General features: G+C 48.0%; 1 protein-coding gene across 1 annotated transcript in view; it reads left to right on the top strand.

Annotated features, from left to right (window-relative positions):
* The window catches only part of wscd2 (WSC domain containing 2), a 303,719-nt gene that overhangs the window by 168,801 nt on the left and 116,112 nt on the right, over positions 1 to 18,806 (top strand). The window contains exons 2-3 of the mRNA XM_038812178.1: positions 4,358 to 4,472; positions 8,587 to 8,771. Of these exons, the coding sequence (XP_038668106.1) occupies positions 4,358 to 4,472; positions 8,587 to 8,771 (300 nt within the window). The remainder of the gene's footprint in view (positions 1 to 4,357; positions 4,473 to 8,586; positions 8,772 to 18,806) is intronic.

Here is an 18,806-nt window from a genome sequence, read left to right as displayed (position 1 = left end):
CCTCCTCCAAACCCGACCTTTCAAAGCTATACATCTAAATTTAGTTTGGTTACTTGAGGTCAATATTTTCTGGACCCACACAATGGGAAACTCAAACAGAAATGTTGCGAGGAAATAGATTATGTGAATACGAATCGAACTCGAACGTTAAAGAATTTGGGTTTTTCAGTTTCGGACATTGCCAGCTCTGTAAAATGGTTCTGCATTTTCTGGGCAATCTGGCCATTCAGGGACAATGGACAAATCCAACCGAGCCCAGACTAGACAATTAGACAAATTATCTGATCCGATCATCGGAAAATTGGTTAGACTGTTTTGTTGACTTATTACGTTCGCTCCCCAGGAAGCAATGTATGAACTGACGATGTTTCTGTGAACTACAGGTTTCGCCCTCCCCACTCCCCAACATGAGCGGGATTGGGGACCCCGATATCAGGGTCAAATGAGGATCCCCCCCCCCGGCCTCCCACACCCACCCCAGCCCACCACCCAATTATATGGTAACAGACACTCAACAGCGGCTTTTTTGCCTGAATTGGTCGACAAATGGCCCCTCCGGCGCTCCATCCAATTAAAGATGGGCTCTTGAAGCTGGAGGGATAATTGGAATTCCTTCAGTACAGAAAGGGGTGTGAGCTATCATTGCAGACAAGGGAGACAACGGGTGCCTCCATCGTTAAGCGACTTTAATTATAAATTATAATATAAAATGCCCCAGATGCTGGGATCCCATTGTGGAGGGGGAACCCTTTCACCAGTTGGACTACAGTGTTGGCCAGGTAGATGGGGGGAGGGGCTCGAAGTGATCCTGGAGCACGGTCCCTTGGCCTGCCATTGGGAGAGCCCCCCCCCCCCCCACACCTCCTCCCCTCCCCACCCCAGGCAGCTGTGATGCTCCCAATGCCACAAGGGGCCCACAGCGTGGGGGCGCGGGGGCGCGGGGGGAGGGGTGGGTGGGTCCACAGGTCAACTGTAATTTTCTAGTCGACCTCTTATAATTGGCCTTAATTATCCTTCAGACTATCTTCAGCAAACCTGAAGATAGGGGGTAGCACGGTAGTATAGCGGTTAGCACTGTGGCTTCACAGCGCCAGGGTCCCAGGTTCGATTCCTGCTTGGGTCACTGTCTGTGCGGTTTTCTACAATTTCTCCCAGTTTCTGCGTGGGTTTCCTCCGGGTGCTCCGGTTTCCTCCCACAGTCCAAAGGTGTGCAGGTTAGGTAGATTGGCCATGCTAAATTTCCCTTAGGTTAGATGGGGTTGCTGGGTTACGGGGATAGGGTGGAGGTGTGGGCTTGACTCGGGTGCTCTTTCCAAGAGCCAGTGCAGACTCGATGGGCCGAATGGCCTCCTTCTGCACTGTAAATTCTATGAGGTTAATCTGCTGTTGGCTTGCGAGCGGGTAGTCATCTTGCTCTGGCTGGCCCTCTGGCAAAGGGGGCTCATGGAGCAGGTAAACAAGCAGAATGGCGGCCAATCCAGGGGGAAAAATCTGCCCTCCCCTCAGTTGAACTGGAAAGGTTGCTTCCAGCACTTGCTTTCATTTCTTCCCAGTCAAATAAACTCTTCGCTCTGCTCAAAGGAGTATTGACTGCATGGGAATGATAGATGTAGGATAATGGATGAATTATTGTCAAAGGTGTTTGGGTAAAAACTAACCATTCAGTTAGTGTGTCGCAACTTGTTTAATATTACATGTTGGAAATGCTTACAGTAATCACATTGGTTTGCAATAAAATTGACAGAAGGATTATCAGCAAATGGGCCGAACTTGTGTTTGAAAGATTGAGAATGTTGGAAGAGGTGCCCCCAAAACCGATCGAGGATTAATTATGTCATCCCAAACTCAGAGAGAGTGGAGGTTGGAGAATTACTGCTGCTGCACTAATATTCTCTCTCATCTTTGCTCCCTTTGTATCTGGCTCCAACAGGGAGCACAGGTTTTCTGAATTTACCCCTTTTGCGATATATTATGGGTCAACATGGAGGACAAAACATGTCCCAGGTTGGCATGAATGTACATTCCTTATATACACAGCCTGGACCTTCATCAGGATTTCTCATCCACAACTTGCATTTACATAGCGACATCGAACTTGCATTTACACAGTGACATCGAATTTTGACACAAACCCACAAGTGGATAACACTGTGGTTTCACAGTGCCAAGATCCCAGGTTTGATTCCCCGTTGGGTCAATGTCTGTGCGGAGTCTGCACTTTCTCCCCGTGTCTGCGTGGGTCTCCTCCAGGTGCTCCGGTTTCCTCCCACAGTCCAAAGATGTGCAGGTTAGGTGGATTGGCCATGCTAAATTGCCCCTTAGTGTCCCAAAAGGTTAGGAGGGGTTATTGGGTTACGGGGATAGGATGGAAGTGAGGGCTTAATGTGGGTCGGTGCAGACTCGATGGGCCGAATGGCCTCCTTCTGCACTGTATATTCTATGTTCTATGTTCATATAAAGTGATATTAGGACAGATGACCAGGTGATCAAAGAGTTTTTAAAGGGAGTCTTGATGGAGGAAAGAGAGGGAGGAGGATTTAGGAAATGAATTCAGAGCCTTGGGATCTTAAGGCATGGCCCCCAATGGTGGAGCAATTGACATTGAATTTATTTCTTTAGATATGCGCAACAGTTTCTCCACGGGAGAATAGGTTCGACAGTCGAATTTGCATTTGCAATGCTCCACTGCACAATATTCCTTGGGTACTCTCCGGGGCCAACATCACCCCACACCAGGCTCAAACCTCCGAGAGCGTCTCAGTTCGTTCTGACCACATACTCCATCTTCGATTCAATCCCTCTCAGGCAGGCCACTCGTGTGAAGCTCTGTTGTTACTTTTCAACACATTCCGTCTCTGGCTCCGCCGTGATATTCACAATGTAACTTTATTCCACTCGGGGGTATTGGGAGAGAGAGCTGGAGTGTTGCTTGTTTTGACTTTCACACACAAAGAGAATCAACACTTCGGGGGGGGGGGGGGGGGGAATGCGAGGGGAAAGGCTACCATTCCTTCTGTGTGTCGAATCACTCTCACTTCTGCTTTATTGGCCGTCTCTTCCCCCTCGTAGGATAGTCCATCGTACGCCATCATATGTCTCACCCAAGTGCCCCTGTTGCAAGATTGAGCCTGATCAGTGAGTGTCGACAGGCCTGTTCACACTGGACACTCTCCAATGTGTGCTTTCCAGCACAGCTTCCTGTTCCCTTGCTCAAAGGGCACAGATTCAAACTATGAATTCCCGACCTCCATGCGAATGGAGATTAGTTGGCTCAACACTAGCCAGGGATTTAGGGTTGCCAACTCTAGTGGGTGTATTCCTGGAGAGCTCACCATGTGACCCCAAACTGCCCCAACCCTCCTCCACCAACACTCTCCTGCCATTGGCCGTAAGGCATGCCCATCCTTGTCACGTCCCACACCAATTGGAAAGCAAGCGGAGCCCTGGCTAATAGATTGGAAGCAGCCATTTTACCCACCTCCAACATTCTAATTTTTTAAAAATTTGTTCATGGGAGATGGCCGTCACTGGCTGGACCAGCATTTGTTGCCCATCCTGGAGAATATTAAACAGTCAACAACATTGCTGTGAAAATCTGAAGTACATGTAGGCCAGACCAGGTAAGGAGGATAGATTTTCTTCCATAAAGGACATTAGTGGACCAGATTTTTTTTTTTACGGCAATCGGCAATGGTTTCATGGTCGTCATTAGACTTTTAACTCCAGACTTTCATTGAATTCAAACTTCACCGTCTGCCATGGTGGGATTCCGAAGCCGGGTCCCCAGAGAATTAACCTCGGCCTCTGGATTACTAGCCCAATGACACTACCACTATCTCCCCTCATTGAATAATCAATGAGAATATTCAAAGGAAATGAAAAAGATATGGTCGTAATGCCTCAGTTTCGCACTCAGCAGCGTCCTGGAGATTAATCTTCCTGGGGACACCATAAAACTCCTGGACCATTCTTTGACCCAACCAGGATTCAGCCAGGAAATGCCCTGCTTCATAAAAATACATATTTTAATGATCCCTTCGAGGCAAAGTGGCAGACATTCCGAGTGATAACACGAATCCTCACCTTTTCCCCTCCCGGTGTTTCAGTAATGGAAAACCCTCATAGTTTTCACACTCATCGTCTCTGCAGTTAGATCATTCAAACATCCACATGTGCCACAGTCCATATCTGAATCACAGTCGGCTTGTTGTACCTGGCATGTTGAAGAACAGGAGGCACTTTTATTGTTAATGCGGCTGCAGTAACTTTTAGCCCCAGGCTCTCTCTTATGATTTTCTAGTCTGTGGTGTTTTATCTGTTATTATTTTAGCGTGTGCCTTTCCGTTTCTTTTTTCAGCGAAATATATTGGCTGTTATCTTGACAACACTAAACGCAGAACCTTACGGGGAACAGCGTTCTTTGACTACAGAAAGATGACAGTGTTTCGTTGCCAGGACAACTGTGCTGAAAGGTAGGGTAACAGAGTTCAACCTATGATTTTGCTTTATTTAATTATCTCCCCAATTATAACTGGTATTAAATGATATTTTTTGGTTGCATTTCCTCTACCATAGTGATTAGCACAATTGCTTCACAGCTCCAGGCTCCCAGGTTCGATTCTCAGCTTGGGTTACTGTCTGTGCAGAGTCTGCACGTTCTCCCCGTGTGAGCGTGGGTATCCTCCGGGTGCTCCGGTTTCCTCCTACAGTCCAAAGATGTGCAGGTTAGGTGGATTGCCCATGCTAAATTGTCTTTAGTGTCCAAAATTGCCCTTAGTGTTGGGTGGGGTTGCTGGGTTATGGGGATAGGGTGGAGGTGTGCGGTTGGGTAGGGTGCTCTTTCCAAGAGCCGGTGCAGACACGATGGGCCGAATGGCCTCCTTCTGCACTGTAAATTCTATGAAATACCTGCACCAGCTTGAAGATCTTTCCATGCTGCCGTACAATTCTATTGGAATTTCCAGGCCTTGATGCAGGGTTGATGGAGGGAAGCTATTTCCTCTGCAGGGTGATCCCAGAATAAAGAGGGGGGGTGGGGTACATAACCTTAGAATTAGAGCCAAGTTATTCAAGGAGAGAACGTTCCGGATCAGCACTTCCTCACATAAAGGATAGTGGGAATCTGGGTTTCTATCGGGGGGGGGGGGGGGGGGGGGGGGGGGGGGATTAATGGGGAACAAGGTGAGATTAGAACCAGTTCCTCAACTTGAAGGTAACTGCCAGCAATGACTGGGTGGGCCGAATGGTTGTTTCTAATAGTAATAATCTTTATTAGTGTCACAAGTAGGCTTACATTATACTGCAATGATGTTACTGTGAAACTTCAATGTATATCCTTAAAACCTGATCTAAATAATGAATAAACCCTCTCTCAATATTCAATACTTTGTGCATTGACCAATAACGCAGCTAGGAAAACCATTATAGATTTCTACAGCACAGAAAAAGCCCTTTGGCCCATCGCTTCGGCACTGGTCAAAACAATCACCTAACTATTCTAATCCCATTTTCCAGCACTTAGCCCATAGCCTTGTATGCTTTAGGATTGCAAATGCACGTCTAAATACTTCTTAATTGTTACGGGGGTCTCTGCCTCCATCATCGTTTTCAGGCAGCGAGTTCCACACTCCCACAATCCTCTGGGTGAAGACGTTTTTCCTCACATTCCCTCTAAACCTCCTGTCCCTTACCTTAAATCTATGCCCCCTGGTCATTGAATTCCTGGACCAAGGGGAAAAGTTTCTTCCTGTCTACTTTATCTATGCCCCTCATAATTTTTGACATCTAACTCATTTCCGCCCTCAGTCTCCTCTGCTTCAAGGAAAACAACCCCAATCTATCCAGTCTCTCTTCATTGCTAAAAATTTTCGCAGGTCCAGCATACCTCTTAAACTCTTAAACTCTATGCCTTGGCTAATAAAGGCAAGTAAACCATATGCCTTCTTAACTACTGTATCCAGCTGCTGTGCTGCATTAGGGGACCAGTGTACATCCACACCGATGTACCTCTCATCCTCGATGCTTCCCAGGGTCCTGCCACTTATCATGTGCTCCCTTGTCTTGTTTGTCCTGCTCATGGATCTGACGGGCTGAGTGGCCTTCTTTGTACCCACGTCTTGGCGATAACACGCATGCATTGGGTTTACATTTAACCCCAAATGTTGGGCTTGTAAACTGGACAGTTATTCACGGGCCCAGCTCTAAGGTTTTGTTTCCACAGGCGGACGACTGTATTCCTCAACCGAGGACTCCTCTCGGACCACAGTGTGAATGGACATGTTGACTAGCAGACCTGGATTAGCATTCAGCAGTTCACATCTGCCTCTCCCTCTTCCCCAACACAACAAAATGCAGGGTTGAGAATGTGGAGCCCGTACAATTCTTTAATACTGTTATATAAAGACAGTAATGGATTGGCGATGTAGCCCATTAACTGTACACCAGGCTGTGATAACTGCTGTGTACAAATTGTACCCAGCTTGATTGACAGCTCAGTGTCACTATGCAGGGGTGCCAGTACCAATGATTGCCAAACCTGATTCCGAGTTTTTAAATTACCATAACCAGGCAACTCCCAAGATTGTTATTGGATACCGAAGAAATGTCCAAAAGTGGGACCACTTTGGATACTGTGATCTGTTTGTTAATCAGTGCCGGTGAGATGACGGCAGGCACTTGGCACCGTTTGCTCGCCAGCTGATTCACCACAGCACTGACTGGCAGCTTTACTCTGAGAGAGGGCAGCAAGGTGGCGCACTGCTGCCTCACGGCGCCGAGGTCCCAGGTTCGATCCCGGCTCTGCGTCACTGTCCGTGTGGAGTTTGCACATTCTCCCCATGTTTGTGTGGGTTTCGCCCCCCACAACCCAAAGATGTGCAGGGTAGGCGGATTGGCCACGCTAAATTGTCCCTTAATTGAAAAAAATGAATTGGATACTCTAAATTTATTTTTAAAAAAGCTTTACTCAGAGAGTCCCTGAGGAGGGGTAGTGATGGAGAGGGACATGTCACATTGGTGCATTTCGGCCCCTCCTTGGGGTAAGAGGCCTCTCATCTTTGGAGATGGTTCCCATCTACGGTGACTGCATCAGAAACTGTGGCTGGCTTTACTCTACATTATGATTCAAGTGATTTATTTTTTGTGAGTCGCATTTGTACGACTTTGGTCAAAATATTCAATCCCTTCGCTCCATGGAGAACAACCCCAGTTTCGCCACTCTGCTGCGGGATTAGAGAATCCTGCCCAAGGTGGCCCTAACGCATGGTGACCAGAACTGGACAGAATAATCGAGTCGTGGTCTATCCAGAGCTTTGTAAGGCTTTGCGTAAATTCTCTCTATTTATGTAGCACAAGATCCCATATAGTGGTTAACACTGCTGCTTCAGAGCGCCAGGGTCCCAGGTTCGATTCCCGGCTTGGGTCACTGCCTGTGCAGAGTCTGCATGTTCTCCCCGTATCTGTATGGGTTTCCTTCGGGTGCTCCGGTTTCCTCCCAGATGTCCCGAAAGACGTGCTGTTCAGTGAATTGGACATTGTGAATTCTCCTTCAGTGTGCCCGAACAGGCACCGGAGTGTGGTGACTAGGGGATTTTCACAGTAACTTCATTGCAGTGTTAATGTAAGCTGACTTGTGACAATAACAAAGATTATTATTATTCTATGCTTTACTAATTAAAACTATGATTCTATTTACCCTGTGTCGACATGCAAGTAAAATATTTCAAGAGCAGCATTTATACGATGATGTTGGAAATTTTGACTTTCCAGATTATTGTGAAAGGTAAAAATCACTGACTCTTATTTTTCCCGGTACTTGCCCAAATGTATCATAGGTACCCGTAGCAGTTGTGGCTCAGGGGGCCTCCCCCATCGGCAGACTGTGGGTTCAAGTCCCACTCCAGGATCTTTGATTCAATTTTATTATTGTCACATGTATTGGTATACAGCCTCCCCGGACAGGCGGCCGGAATGTGGCGACTAGCGGCTTTTCACAGTAACTTCATTGAAGCCTACTCGTGACAATAAGCGAATTTCATTTCATTTTCATACAGTGAAAAGTATTGTTTCTTGCATGCTGTACAAACAATGCATACCGTACATAGGAAGGAAGGAGAGACGGCAGAATATAATGTTACAGTTATAGCAAGGTGTAGAGAAAAGATCAACTTAATACGAAGTAGGTCCATTCAAATGTCTAATGGCAGTCGGGAAGAAGCTATTCTTGAGTTGGTCGGCACATGACCTCAAACTTTTGTATTTTTTTCCTGACGGAAGAAGGTGGAAGAGAGTATGTCCGGGGTGCATGGGGTCCTTAATTATGCTGGCTGCCTTTCCGAGGCAGCAGGAATTGTAGACAAAGTCAATGGATGGGAGGCTGGTTTGCGTGATGGACTGGGCTACATTAACACCATTTTGTAGTTTCCTGCGGTCTTGGGCAGAGCAGGCTCCATACCAAGCTGTGATACAACCAGAAAGAATGCTTTCAATGGTGCATCTGTAAAAGTTGGTGAGAGTTGCAGCTGACATGTCAAATTTCCTTAGTCTTCTGCAGGCTTAACCATCTCTCATACTTGCCTCCACCCACAGAGGTTATCAGTATGCAGGCCTGGAGTTTGGAGCAGAGTGTTACTGCGGACACAAGATACAGGCCCGGAATACCAGCGACGCCGAGTGCAGCATGGAGTGCAAGGGTGAGAAGGGCAACATGTGTGGAGGGCCCAACCGTCTGTCCGTCTACCATCTGGAGTTGACACGGGAATCTGCCAGACGCTGTAAGCACATTATCAGGGGCATGGGAACAGCGCGGTTAGAACCAGAATCCCTTACTGTCTCTCTCTCTCTCTCTCACTCTCCTGCACCAAGATCCAAAATGGACGCAGTATTTTTCAGCATCTTGGTTTCATATAGAGGCATGACAAATCCTGATTAGAATGAAGGTTATTGGGTTATTCTGACAATCATCGACCACACTGCAGTAAGTGACTGAGATTGATTTTATGTTGTAATTTATGGAACTGTCCGCCATTCACTGTGTTTTACTCGGAAAATCATTCCTGCTTTTATTCAAAGACTTTGCTGTGGTTTTGGTCATGGCCTCTGTTTGCGGTAGCTCTGTTTGAATGAGCTCCAGTTTGTCTAAGAAATGGACTGGGGTGAATTCTCTGCCACCCCAGTCAGTGGTATTATCATAACTATCAGCACTGCAAGGGTTAATGCAGTACCATGAATGGCCACTAGCGGGAGCTGCAGATACTACTATATAAAACAGTGATGCTAGATCTTAGGGGAGGACTGTATGCAGGAGATAGCTAGAGAAGGTCATCAGAGCAGTTAGTGTGAGAAGGTTAGATTATAGTTCCAGTGAGTGAGATTAGCAGTAGGTGAGTGTAGTTCGATGTTATTGATCAATTCTGTATTCTAAAGGACTAAGTGTCGAAACCCAGCTCAGTAGTGTAAATAAAATCATAGCTTTGTTGAAGTAAAAGCTATTCTGTGGTCTTTGTGGAACACTACGCCAAACCATCCCGAAATAAGCAACACAAAGAACACCAGACAGCCGCCTGGTCCACGGCGGTGCACCGTCCCCGGCAGCGGGATTCTCCGTGTACAACACCGGCCAATGGAAATTCCCGTTGTGGCCGCCCTAAGCTGCTGGGAAACCGGGGGGGGGGGGGGTCAGCGGACCAGAGAATGCCACTGGCGGAGATCTCACCCAACTCTTTTCAGCTAAATTGACCCTCTTTCCTTCAGGCCCCGCTTAAGTTCCACCGCACCTCTGATGCGACCATCAATTCACGCGAGATGGAGAGTTGAAGTGAACAGTGGTTTTAATCAGCTCGAACTGGGCCTGCCTGCGACTGCTCTGCACTGAGAGCCGCCTGCAGGGCAGCAGATCTATATACCTCCCCAAGGGGGGCGGAGCCATGGGCGGAGCCCACAAGGGCACCAACATGATGCAGTGCGATGTAATGTGATGCAATGGTCCATAGGTGGAGCCCACAAGGGCAACAACGTAGTACAATGCAATACAGTGGTGGATGGTTGCCGTGATACATTCACCACAACTTCATTGGCTGAAGCAGTGGCAGCGATAGGCCGCTTAATATCTGGAAAGGAAATATTTACAGGGCTATGGGGGCAAGAACAGGGGGAGTGAGTCTAATTGGGCAAATCTTTCAAGAAGCCAGTGCAAGCACAGTGGGCTGAATGGCCCCCTTCTGTGCTGGATCATTCGAGCAGAACCAGAACAGAATAAGCTTCAGTAAAGAGATTTTCGCTTGAGTTGCATTTGATCCAGAACATGCCTGATATCTGTTCTAGCTCCATGAGTAATAGCAAACTCAACCTGAGCATCAGGGAATAAAGTTCACAACTACGCACTCCAACAGAAAAATCAGTCCTTAGTTTCTCAAAAAAACAGTCTGAGAGCTGAGGAGTGTTACAACCTGTCAGAATCTCCGGTGCCAGGAGTGGAGATGAGTCAGTGCTCGGGGTGGGAGGACATTGATGTGGGAGGGGAAGCAGATGGCGTGCAGGCTTTTCTGACTCCACTGCTGGTTGTGGGAGTCGCTGCGGTTAATTGAATTATTCAGCCCACTGGCCTCACAACTGGAACAGAGCTCAAAGTGATTGATAACTGAGCTTGCTATCCGAAGGAAAGAAAGAGGGAGGGGGTGGGAAGCTAACCCAGTCAGGCACGATAAGAGCATGTTTCAGTCAACGCTTCTTACTTACCTTTTTTTTAATTGAAAGTTAGAGTACCCAATTATTTTTTTCCAATTAAGGGACAATTTAGCATGGCTGATCCACCGACCCTGCACATCTTTTTTTGGGTTGTGGGATGGAACCCATGCAGACACGGGAAGAATGTTCAAACTCCACACGGACAATGACCCAGGGCCAGGATCGAACCCGGGTCCTCACGAAATGAAATGAAAATGAAAAACGCTTATTGTCACGAGTAGGCTTCAAATGAAGTTACTGTGAAAAGCCCCTAGTCGCCATATTCCGGCACCCGTTTGGCGAGGCTGCTACCGGAATTGAACCGTTGCTGGCCTGCCTTGGTCTGTTTTGAAAGCCAGCTCTTTAGCCCTGTGCTGAACTCAGCGCCATCAGGCAGCAGTGCTAACCACTGCACTCCCGCACCACCCTATAACTTACAAAGGACAAAGAACAATACAGCACAGGAAAAGGCCATTCAGCCCTCCAAACCTGTACTGGTCATGATACCAACCTTTGCCAAGAATCCACAGCACTTCTTTGTGCCGTATCCCTCTATATCCACCCTATCCATGTATTTGTCGAGATGCCTTTTGAACGCTGTTAATGTATCTGCTTCCACAACCTCCCCTGGCAACACGTTCCAGGCACTCATCACCCTGTGTGTAAAAAACCTGCCTTGCACATCTCTTCTAAACTTTGCCCCACGGACCTTAAACCTATGCCCCTGGTGACTGACCCCTCCACCCTGGGAAAGAGTGCCTGCCTGTCCACTCTATCCATGCCCCTCATAATCTTGTAGACCTCTATCAGGTCACCCCTTAACCTCCATCATTCTAATGAAAACAGTCCGTGTCTAGTCAGCCTCTCCGCATAGCTAACAACCTTCAGACCAAACCTTTATTGGGTACTTCTAACCCAGTAAAACATCCCAAACAGGAGTGTTTAATTATCCAGCAGAATTTAACATCATGAGACCGGACGTAGGTTCCAAAAGAGAAGGAGAGTTTCAGAAAGTCAGACAGGTTTAAGTGAGTGAGTTCAGGAGCTTAGGGCCCAGGTGGCTGAAGGCAAGATCCCGTTGGAGGAGAGATTCAAGTTGGGGATGCACATGAGGTCATGTTTGGAGGAGCACAGAGATCCTTCGGAGGCCTCCCAGAGCTGGAGGAGGCCACAGTGAGAGTGAGGGTGAAGCCATTTGAACAAAAGGATGAGAATTTTAAAACTGAGGCATTGCCAGACGAAGAGACCATGTTGTTCAGTGAGAGCAGGTGTGGTGAGCCATTCGGGCCTGGTGTGATGATACAGGCAGGGGAGCTTTGGAGGAGCTCAGATTTATGGAGGTGGAAGATGGGAGTTCAGCCAGGAGAGCGTTGGAATAGTCAAGTCCGCAGGTAACACACACAGGGAATACAGGCAGATTCTCCCCCTGTTCCTGGATGGTGAGTGTTGCCTGCAATAGTAATTCTGGCTGAAAATAACTAATTCAGTATAAAGCAGGGATTGAACTTGGAAATTTCTTGCTGCCTCTGCCTCTGTACCACACCAGGTAGTAACTCAATCACAAACCATAGGTTGTGGGTAATAGGTACCATTGGTAATATGTGCAATTGATCGTTAAAATTAAACCCCCAAGGAGCAGTGGAGAGAATCATCATAGAAGCCACATCAGGCCAGCACGATAGCACAGTGGTTAGCACTGCTGCTGCATAGCGCAAGAGTCCCAGGTTCGATTCCCGTCAGGTAGGTGGGTGAGGGTGATGGTGTAGGGTGGCACTTAGGTGGGTGATGGTGAGGGTGGCAGGTAAGTGATAGAGGGTGAAGTGAGTAGGGTGGTAGGCAGGTGGGTGAGGGTGTAGGTGGCAGGTAGGTGGGTGAAGGTGTAGGTGGCAGGTAGGTGGGTGAGGAGATAGGGTAGCAGGTAAGTGGGTGAGGGTGTAGCGCGGCAGATGGGTAGGTGAGGGGGTGGGGTGGCCAATAAATGGGTGAGGGGGTAAGGTGGGTCTGGGGTGTCAGGTTTTGGGGGTAGTCGGGTCGGGAGGGGTCAGGCATGAGTCAGGGAGGGGTCAAGGTTGGAGGTGTAGCTAGGAAGTGATGGGTCATCAGGTCGGGGAGGTAGTTGGCGGGAGGGGTTGTTTGGGGATGGGGGTGGCAATAGGAACATTACCCAGGAATTAGAATTGGTTGCAATTCTTCAAACTTTCCCTGGGTAACTATTCCGGTAAATGAGTCGGAACCCTGCGGAGACGCCAACTCTACCTGTGAGTTGGAAACTTTTTCAGGGGGCTCCAAATGCAGGGAACTGCCCATTGGAAGTCCAAACTTCCCAATTAATTCTTGCTTAGACACTTCTAGGGTCGGACCATCCAGAGATTGGAAGGTCTGGATCACTGGTAAATGAAAGGTTTATCTCAAGGAGCAGCTGGAGATGAGGAGAATTCGCCAGTGGACTATGGCACACTTATGGGCGCTTGCTACAGAAATAAATAATCTTCAAGATTCACGATTCTTATATAAGAATTCTTGGGGTCATCAGAACTTACTCATTTATTTTTTAAAATTTGTTCCATATACGATAAAGTTTGCGTTTTGTTTGAAGAAAAAATGAAATCTTCTGACATATTCTATTGGTTAAAACAGGGTGTTCAGATTTCTCTTTAAATGTTGACGGCCTCTAACCAGATCGTAAATTGGAGGGCACGGTAGCACAGTGGTTAGCACTGTTGCTTCACAGCACCAGGGTCCCAGGTTCGATTCTCACTTAGGTCACTCTCTGTGCGGAGTCTGCACGTTCTCCCCGCGTCTGTGTGGGCTTCCTCCGGGTGCTCCGGTTTCCTCCCACAAGTCCAGAAAGACGTGCTTGTTAGGTGAATTGGACATTCTGAATTCTCCCTCTGTGTACCCGAACAGGCGCCGGAATGTGACGACTAGGGGATTTTCACCGTAACTTCATTGGAGTGTTAACGTCAGTCTACTTGTGACGCTAAAGTAATAAACTTTAGCAATAGTCAACACATACTGCGATGAGATTAACAGGCTCAAATGTGGTGAAACAGGAGAGTATCTCAAGGAATTAATTACACGCCAATTCCCTCCCATTCAGCCCATCATTTTATTAACAAGGACAATTTGCAGGTCCACTGCTCCTCCCAGGTGGTCTGAGCCCTGTGCAGTTCCAGGTGAGAGGAGGAGCCTTCGAGGTTCAGCTCGCTGCATAAATAGGCGACAGACTAAAATTAATCCTGTTGCTTTATTTAACGTTGGTTATTTTTGTTTGACCATCAGATTGCTCTGGGGTTGAACCCAAGTTTTCAGTATGGAAACATAGGGCCGGAGCTTCCGGACGTACACCCCCGGGCTGGATTGTTTGATCCTGCCGACGCTGAGCCATCTGCCAGGGGTTGCCGGCCGGCGGAGGGCGTGGACAAAGGGAAACCCCGTCGACAGGAGCGGCGGCGGTAGATCCCGCACCGGCCAAGACAGGCTGGTTGTGCCATCACAAATCATACCACAGTGGTGGGAGTCAGGTCGGGGTGGGAAATGTGTGTTGAACTTGTGTGTTCATCCATTTGCATTCTTACAGACGGCATTGGAAGTGTGAATTTTCAAAGTGACCAATGCTAAACTGGGGGAATAAACACCTTTACTAGTGGCAGCACGGTGGCGTAGTGGTTAGCATTGCTGCCTCACGGCGCCGAGGTCCCAGGTTCGATCCCGGCTCTGGGTCACTGTCTGTGTGGAGTTCGCACATTCTCCCCATGTTTGCGTGGGTTTCGCCCCCACAACCCAAAGATGTGCAGGGTAGGTGGATTGGCCACGCTAAATTGCCCCTGAATTGAAAAAAATGAATTGGATACTCTAAATTTATTTTAAAAAACATCTTTGCTGCATTTCTGGCAACACGAGAACTTTCTCATCTTCTGTAGCTTCAGTGTGCTGCACTTGAAGATGCTGTTAAACCAGCGATTCGTTTCTGCTGCAGTATATTTTTATTGATTCCCTCACAGGACGTGGGCATTGTTGACTAAGCCAGCATTTATTGTCCGTGCCTAATTATCCTCGCGAGGTGGTGGTGAGCTGCCTTCTTGAGCCGCTGCAAGTGATGTTGGGAGGAGTTCCAGGATTTTTGACCATTGAGCCTGCACTGACCCTCTGAAAGAGCACCCCACCTAGGCCTACTCCCCCCTACCCTATCCCTGTAACCGTGTAACCCCAGCTGACATTTTGGACACAAAGGAGCAATTTAGCATGGCCAAATCCACCTAACCAGCAGACCTTTGGACTCTGGAATGGGGGGGGGGGGGGGGGGTGGGGGGGGGGGGGGGGGGGGGGGGGGGGGGGGGAGGGAAGGGGGGGAGGGAGGGGGGGGGTGATGAGGACCATAGCTCTACATGAAATCCAGCCCCATGTCTATGCACCATCAACCCAGACCTCTGAATTACTAGGCCGGTTAAATATTCACTTTGCTAACGTACACACGGTAGAATCTGCGTGTCTCTTGTAGTGTGGTGACCTAAATTATCCTCGTTGGATATCTGGCAATGAGAGCTATGCTGTCTCCAATGGACCACCTGAATATGTCCCTTATTGCCTGGAGGTCTGTAGTATCGGCATATCTATATGTATTTCTGATGTATCTCATGGCGGGGGACCTATACTATTTCTGATCGATCTGAGTACGAGAATCTCAGTGAAACATTGAATAAACATATTCCAAACCGCCAAAATGCTAATTAAGTCCCAAGCCATACTCAATCACACTCAATGGGCAGTACGGTAGCACAGTGGTTAGCACAGTTTCTTCACAGCTCCAGGGTCCCAGGTTCGATTCCCGGCTTGGGTCACTGTCTGTGCGGAGTCTGCACGTTCTCCCTGTGTCTGCGTGCGTTTCCTCCGGGTGCTCCGGTTTCCTCCCACAGTCCAAAGATGTGCAGGTTAGGTGAATTGGCCATGCTAAATTGCCCTTAGTGTCCAAAAGAACAAAAAAAAGGATGGGCGGGACTTAAGTGGGGTGTCTTTCCAAGGGCCTGTGCAGACGCGATGGGCTGAATGGCCTCCTTCTGCGCTGTAAATCCTATGATTACCTTCCGTACAGAAAAAAAATCATCCTGTCCTGTGTGAAAACCTAACTGTGGTCATGTTATTGGGAGCAGTGTGCCTTATTTCATCTGTATTTTGTATTTTTAAAAGTCTGCAAAATGTGGTAACGAACTTTGCCTGGAGACATGAAATGGTTATCAAAAAATGCATACATAATTAAATAGCAATAATTACAGCTGCATTCCTAATGATAATCTTATGCTCCTCGGTAATTATTTTTAATTACTTTTACCTTCGTTAATGGATTATCATTTAGTTCAAATTCCCCCTCAGTGTTATTAGTTTGATATGATGGCTTGTTTTATTTGGTTTAATGCAGGCCGATAGACAACGGTCTTACAGTTTTACAGTCGGCTGTTCAGTCTTCATGCACAGGGCATTAACAGGAAAGACTGGAGGATGTTTGAGTTAACAGTAGACAAGAATTATTTAACAGGCGGAATGAGTTCAGATATAATATTCAATAGAAGTCTCTGAGCAATGCTCTTCACTATCCAGCAGAAGTGGGTGTCACTAATTATCTCGCCTTGTTCCCAGTTCTGTTCTCCTCCCCAGCTGCTAAATTAAACCAGACAGTTCACAATCTGAATGCTCTGTCTTGATCCTGAAGTGAATTTCAAAGGACATGATCCCATCCATTCATTTTGTCACACCTGGGTGCAATGCATTCAATGTTCTCCTTGCTGTGCCTCTGAAGCACCACCCTGCGCAAACTCCAACTTGCCCAAAGTTTGCCCCACCCCACACACTGACTACTGTCCAACCTAGCCTCAGTGATGTCCATCACATCCAAGTCAAAAGATAAAGTAAGCAAATTACTGAGGATGTTGGGGCTCCCTGTAAGGATCTCCTCACACCCCGCTTCCTGTAAGGACTCCGTCCCATTCCACAGTTTCCCTGCCAGCGTCGCATCTGTTCTGATGATGTCGCCTTCGGAAATGGCGCTTGTGACAGGCCTGCCTTTTTCTTCACCGAGGTTTGGCCCACCGGTGGTTAACAGGTACTCAACGGAGTTTGACCCATTTCCCACACCCCTGCCCTCACCCCTTCCCCTCCGTCCGAGAACCATGATAGACTCCCTCTTGTCCACACTTTGCACCCCACCAGCCTCTGCATCCAATTACATCCTTCGCAATTTCTGCCAATTACATTACGATGCTGCCATGAAGCACATATCCCCCCCCATCAGAATCCCTCTGTGACACTCCTCTGTCACACCCAGCTCCCCTTCCCATGGTGCCTTCGCTTGCAATCTCAGCAGGTGCAACACCTGCCCCTTTATCTTCTCACCCTGCAAGGCCTCAAACACTCCTTCCAGATTAAGCAGCGTTTCACTTGCGCCTCCTTCAATTTGATTGAGTATATCCGCGGCTCCAAATGCAGTCTCCTCCACATTGGGATGACTAAACGAAGACCGGGGTGACCGCTTTGCAGAGCACCTTCACTCGGTCCGCAAGCATGGCCACCCCCCCCCCCCCAAACCTTCCTGTTGTGTGCCATTTTAACCCAGCACCTTGCTCTCGGACCCACGTGTCCGCCCTTGGCCTGCCGCAATGCTCCAATGAAGCCCAACACAAACTGGAAGAGCAGCGTCTCATCTTCCGATTGAGGCACATTACGGCCCTCGGGATTCAATATTGGGTTCGGTAACTTTAGATTGTGACCTTTCTCCTCCATCTTAGACCCCTTATTTTTAAATATCCCATGCATCTATTACCTCAATGCAACCCCGCCCACCCGCCCTTCCCCCTCTCACACCAGGCCATCTCCTTTTGTCCTTAAAGTTGCTACTTTGTGTTGCAATCTCTTACAGCTCAAATTCTCTCTCCCTTCGGTTCCGATGAAGTCAAAGGACTGGAAACATTAACTCTGCTTTCTGTCTAAATCGATGCTGCCAGACTTGCTGGGCTTACCCGGCATCCCCTGTTCAAGTCGAGACCCTCTGACCCTCTGATTCTCATCTCCTGCACACCCCACCCACCCTCTGTCGCAACTTACCACCAGCAAAAATGCCTTCCATCTATCTCGGATCTACTTTCCTTGAATGTCATCAATAAACGGGAAATGGTGACGCATGGAGTGGTAATTCAGAGACCCAGACTAATTCCCTGAGGGCACGGGTTCAAATCCTGCCAAAGCCGCTGGTGAAATTTAAATTCCGCCAGGGTGGCACGGTGGCGTACTCGCTAGCACTGCTGCCTCACGGCGCCGAGCTTCCAGGTTCGATCCCGGCCCAGAGTCACTGTCCGTGTGGAGTTTGCACATTCTCCCCGTGACTGCGTGGGTTTCACCCCCACAACCCAAAGATGTGCAGGGTGGGTGGACTGGCCATGCTAAATTGCCCCTTAATTGGAAAAAAATAATTGGATATGCTAAAAAAAAATTTTTTAAATGTAAATTCAGTGCAATAAATCTAAGATTAAAAGGTAGTCCAGGTAACGGTGGCCATAAAACTATCATGGACTGTTGTTATATTAAAAAACCATCTGGTACATTAATGTCCTTCAGGGAAGGTAATCTGCCATCCTTACCCGGTCTGGCCTACATGTGGCAACGTGGCTGACTCTTAACTGACCTCTGAAATGTCCGAGCAAAGCACTACGTTCAAGGACAATTAGGGATGGGCAACAAATGCTGGCCTTGCCCCTGACACTTGCATGCCATCCAAGAGTAATAAGAAACCTCTCTGCTTTGCTGATTCTCTATCTTTAAGACCCCACTGAGCAATTTGTTTTCGCAGCCATGAATTTGGTCACTTCTCCCAATTCTTCTGTTCCTTCTCAGCATCCCCGTTTCTTCTCCCAGGTACCTGTGACGAACTTTCTCCCCTCGCCGCCCTAAATAAATGAGTTGCTTTTATTGTTAGCATGCTTCAAAGAGTACGAATCTTCACGTCAACCTCACTCATCTGATGTTATATCGGTAAACGAGCTACATAACAGGTCTGAGCGGTCGGTTTTCTGCCTCTGTCAGGAGATTGCCTGGTA

The sequence above is a fragment of the Scyliorhinus canicula genome, chromosome 1, assembly GCF_902713615.1.
Source record: "Scyliorhinus canicula chromosome 1, sScyCan1.1, whole genome shotgun sequence".
Lineage (NCBI taxonomy): Eukaryota > Metazoa > Chordata > Chondrichthyes > Carcharhiniformes > Scyliorhinidae > Scyliorhinus > Scyliorhinus canicula.
The sequence above is the reverse complement of the archived record's forward strand: the minus strand, read 5'-3'. Positions and strand labels throughout refer to the sequence as shown.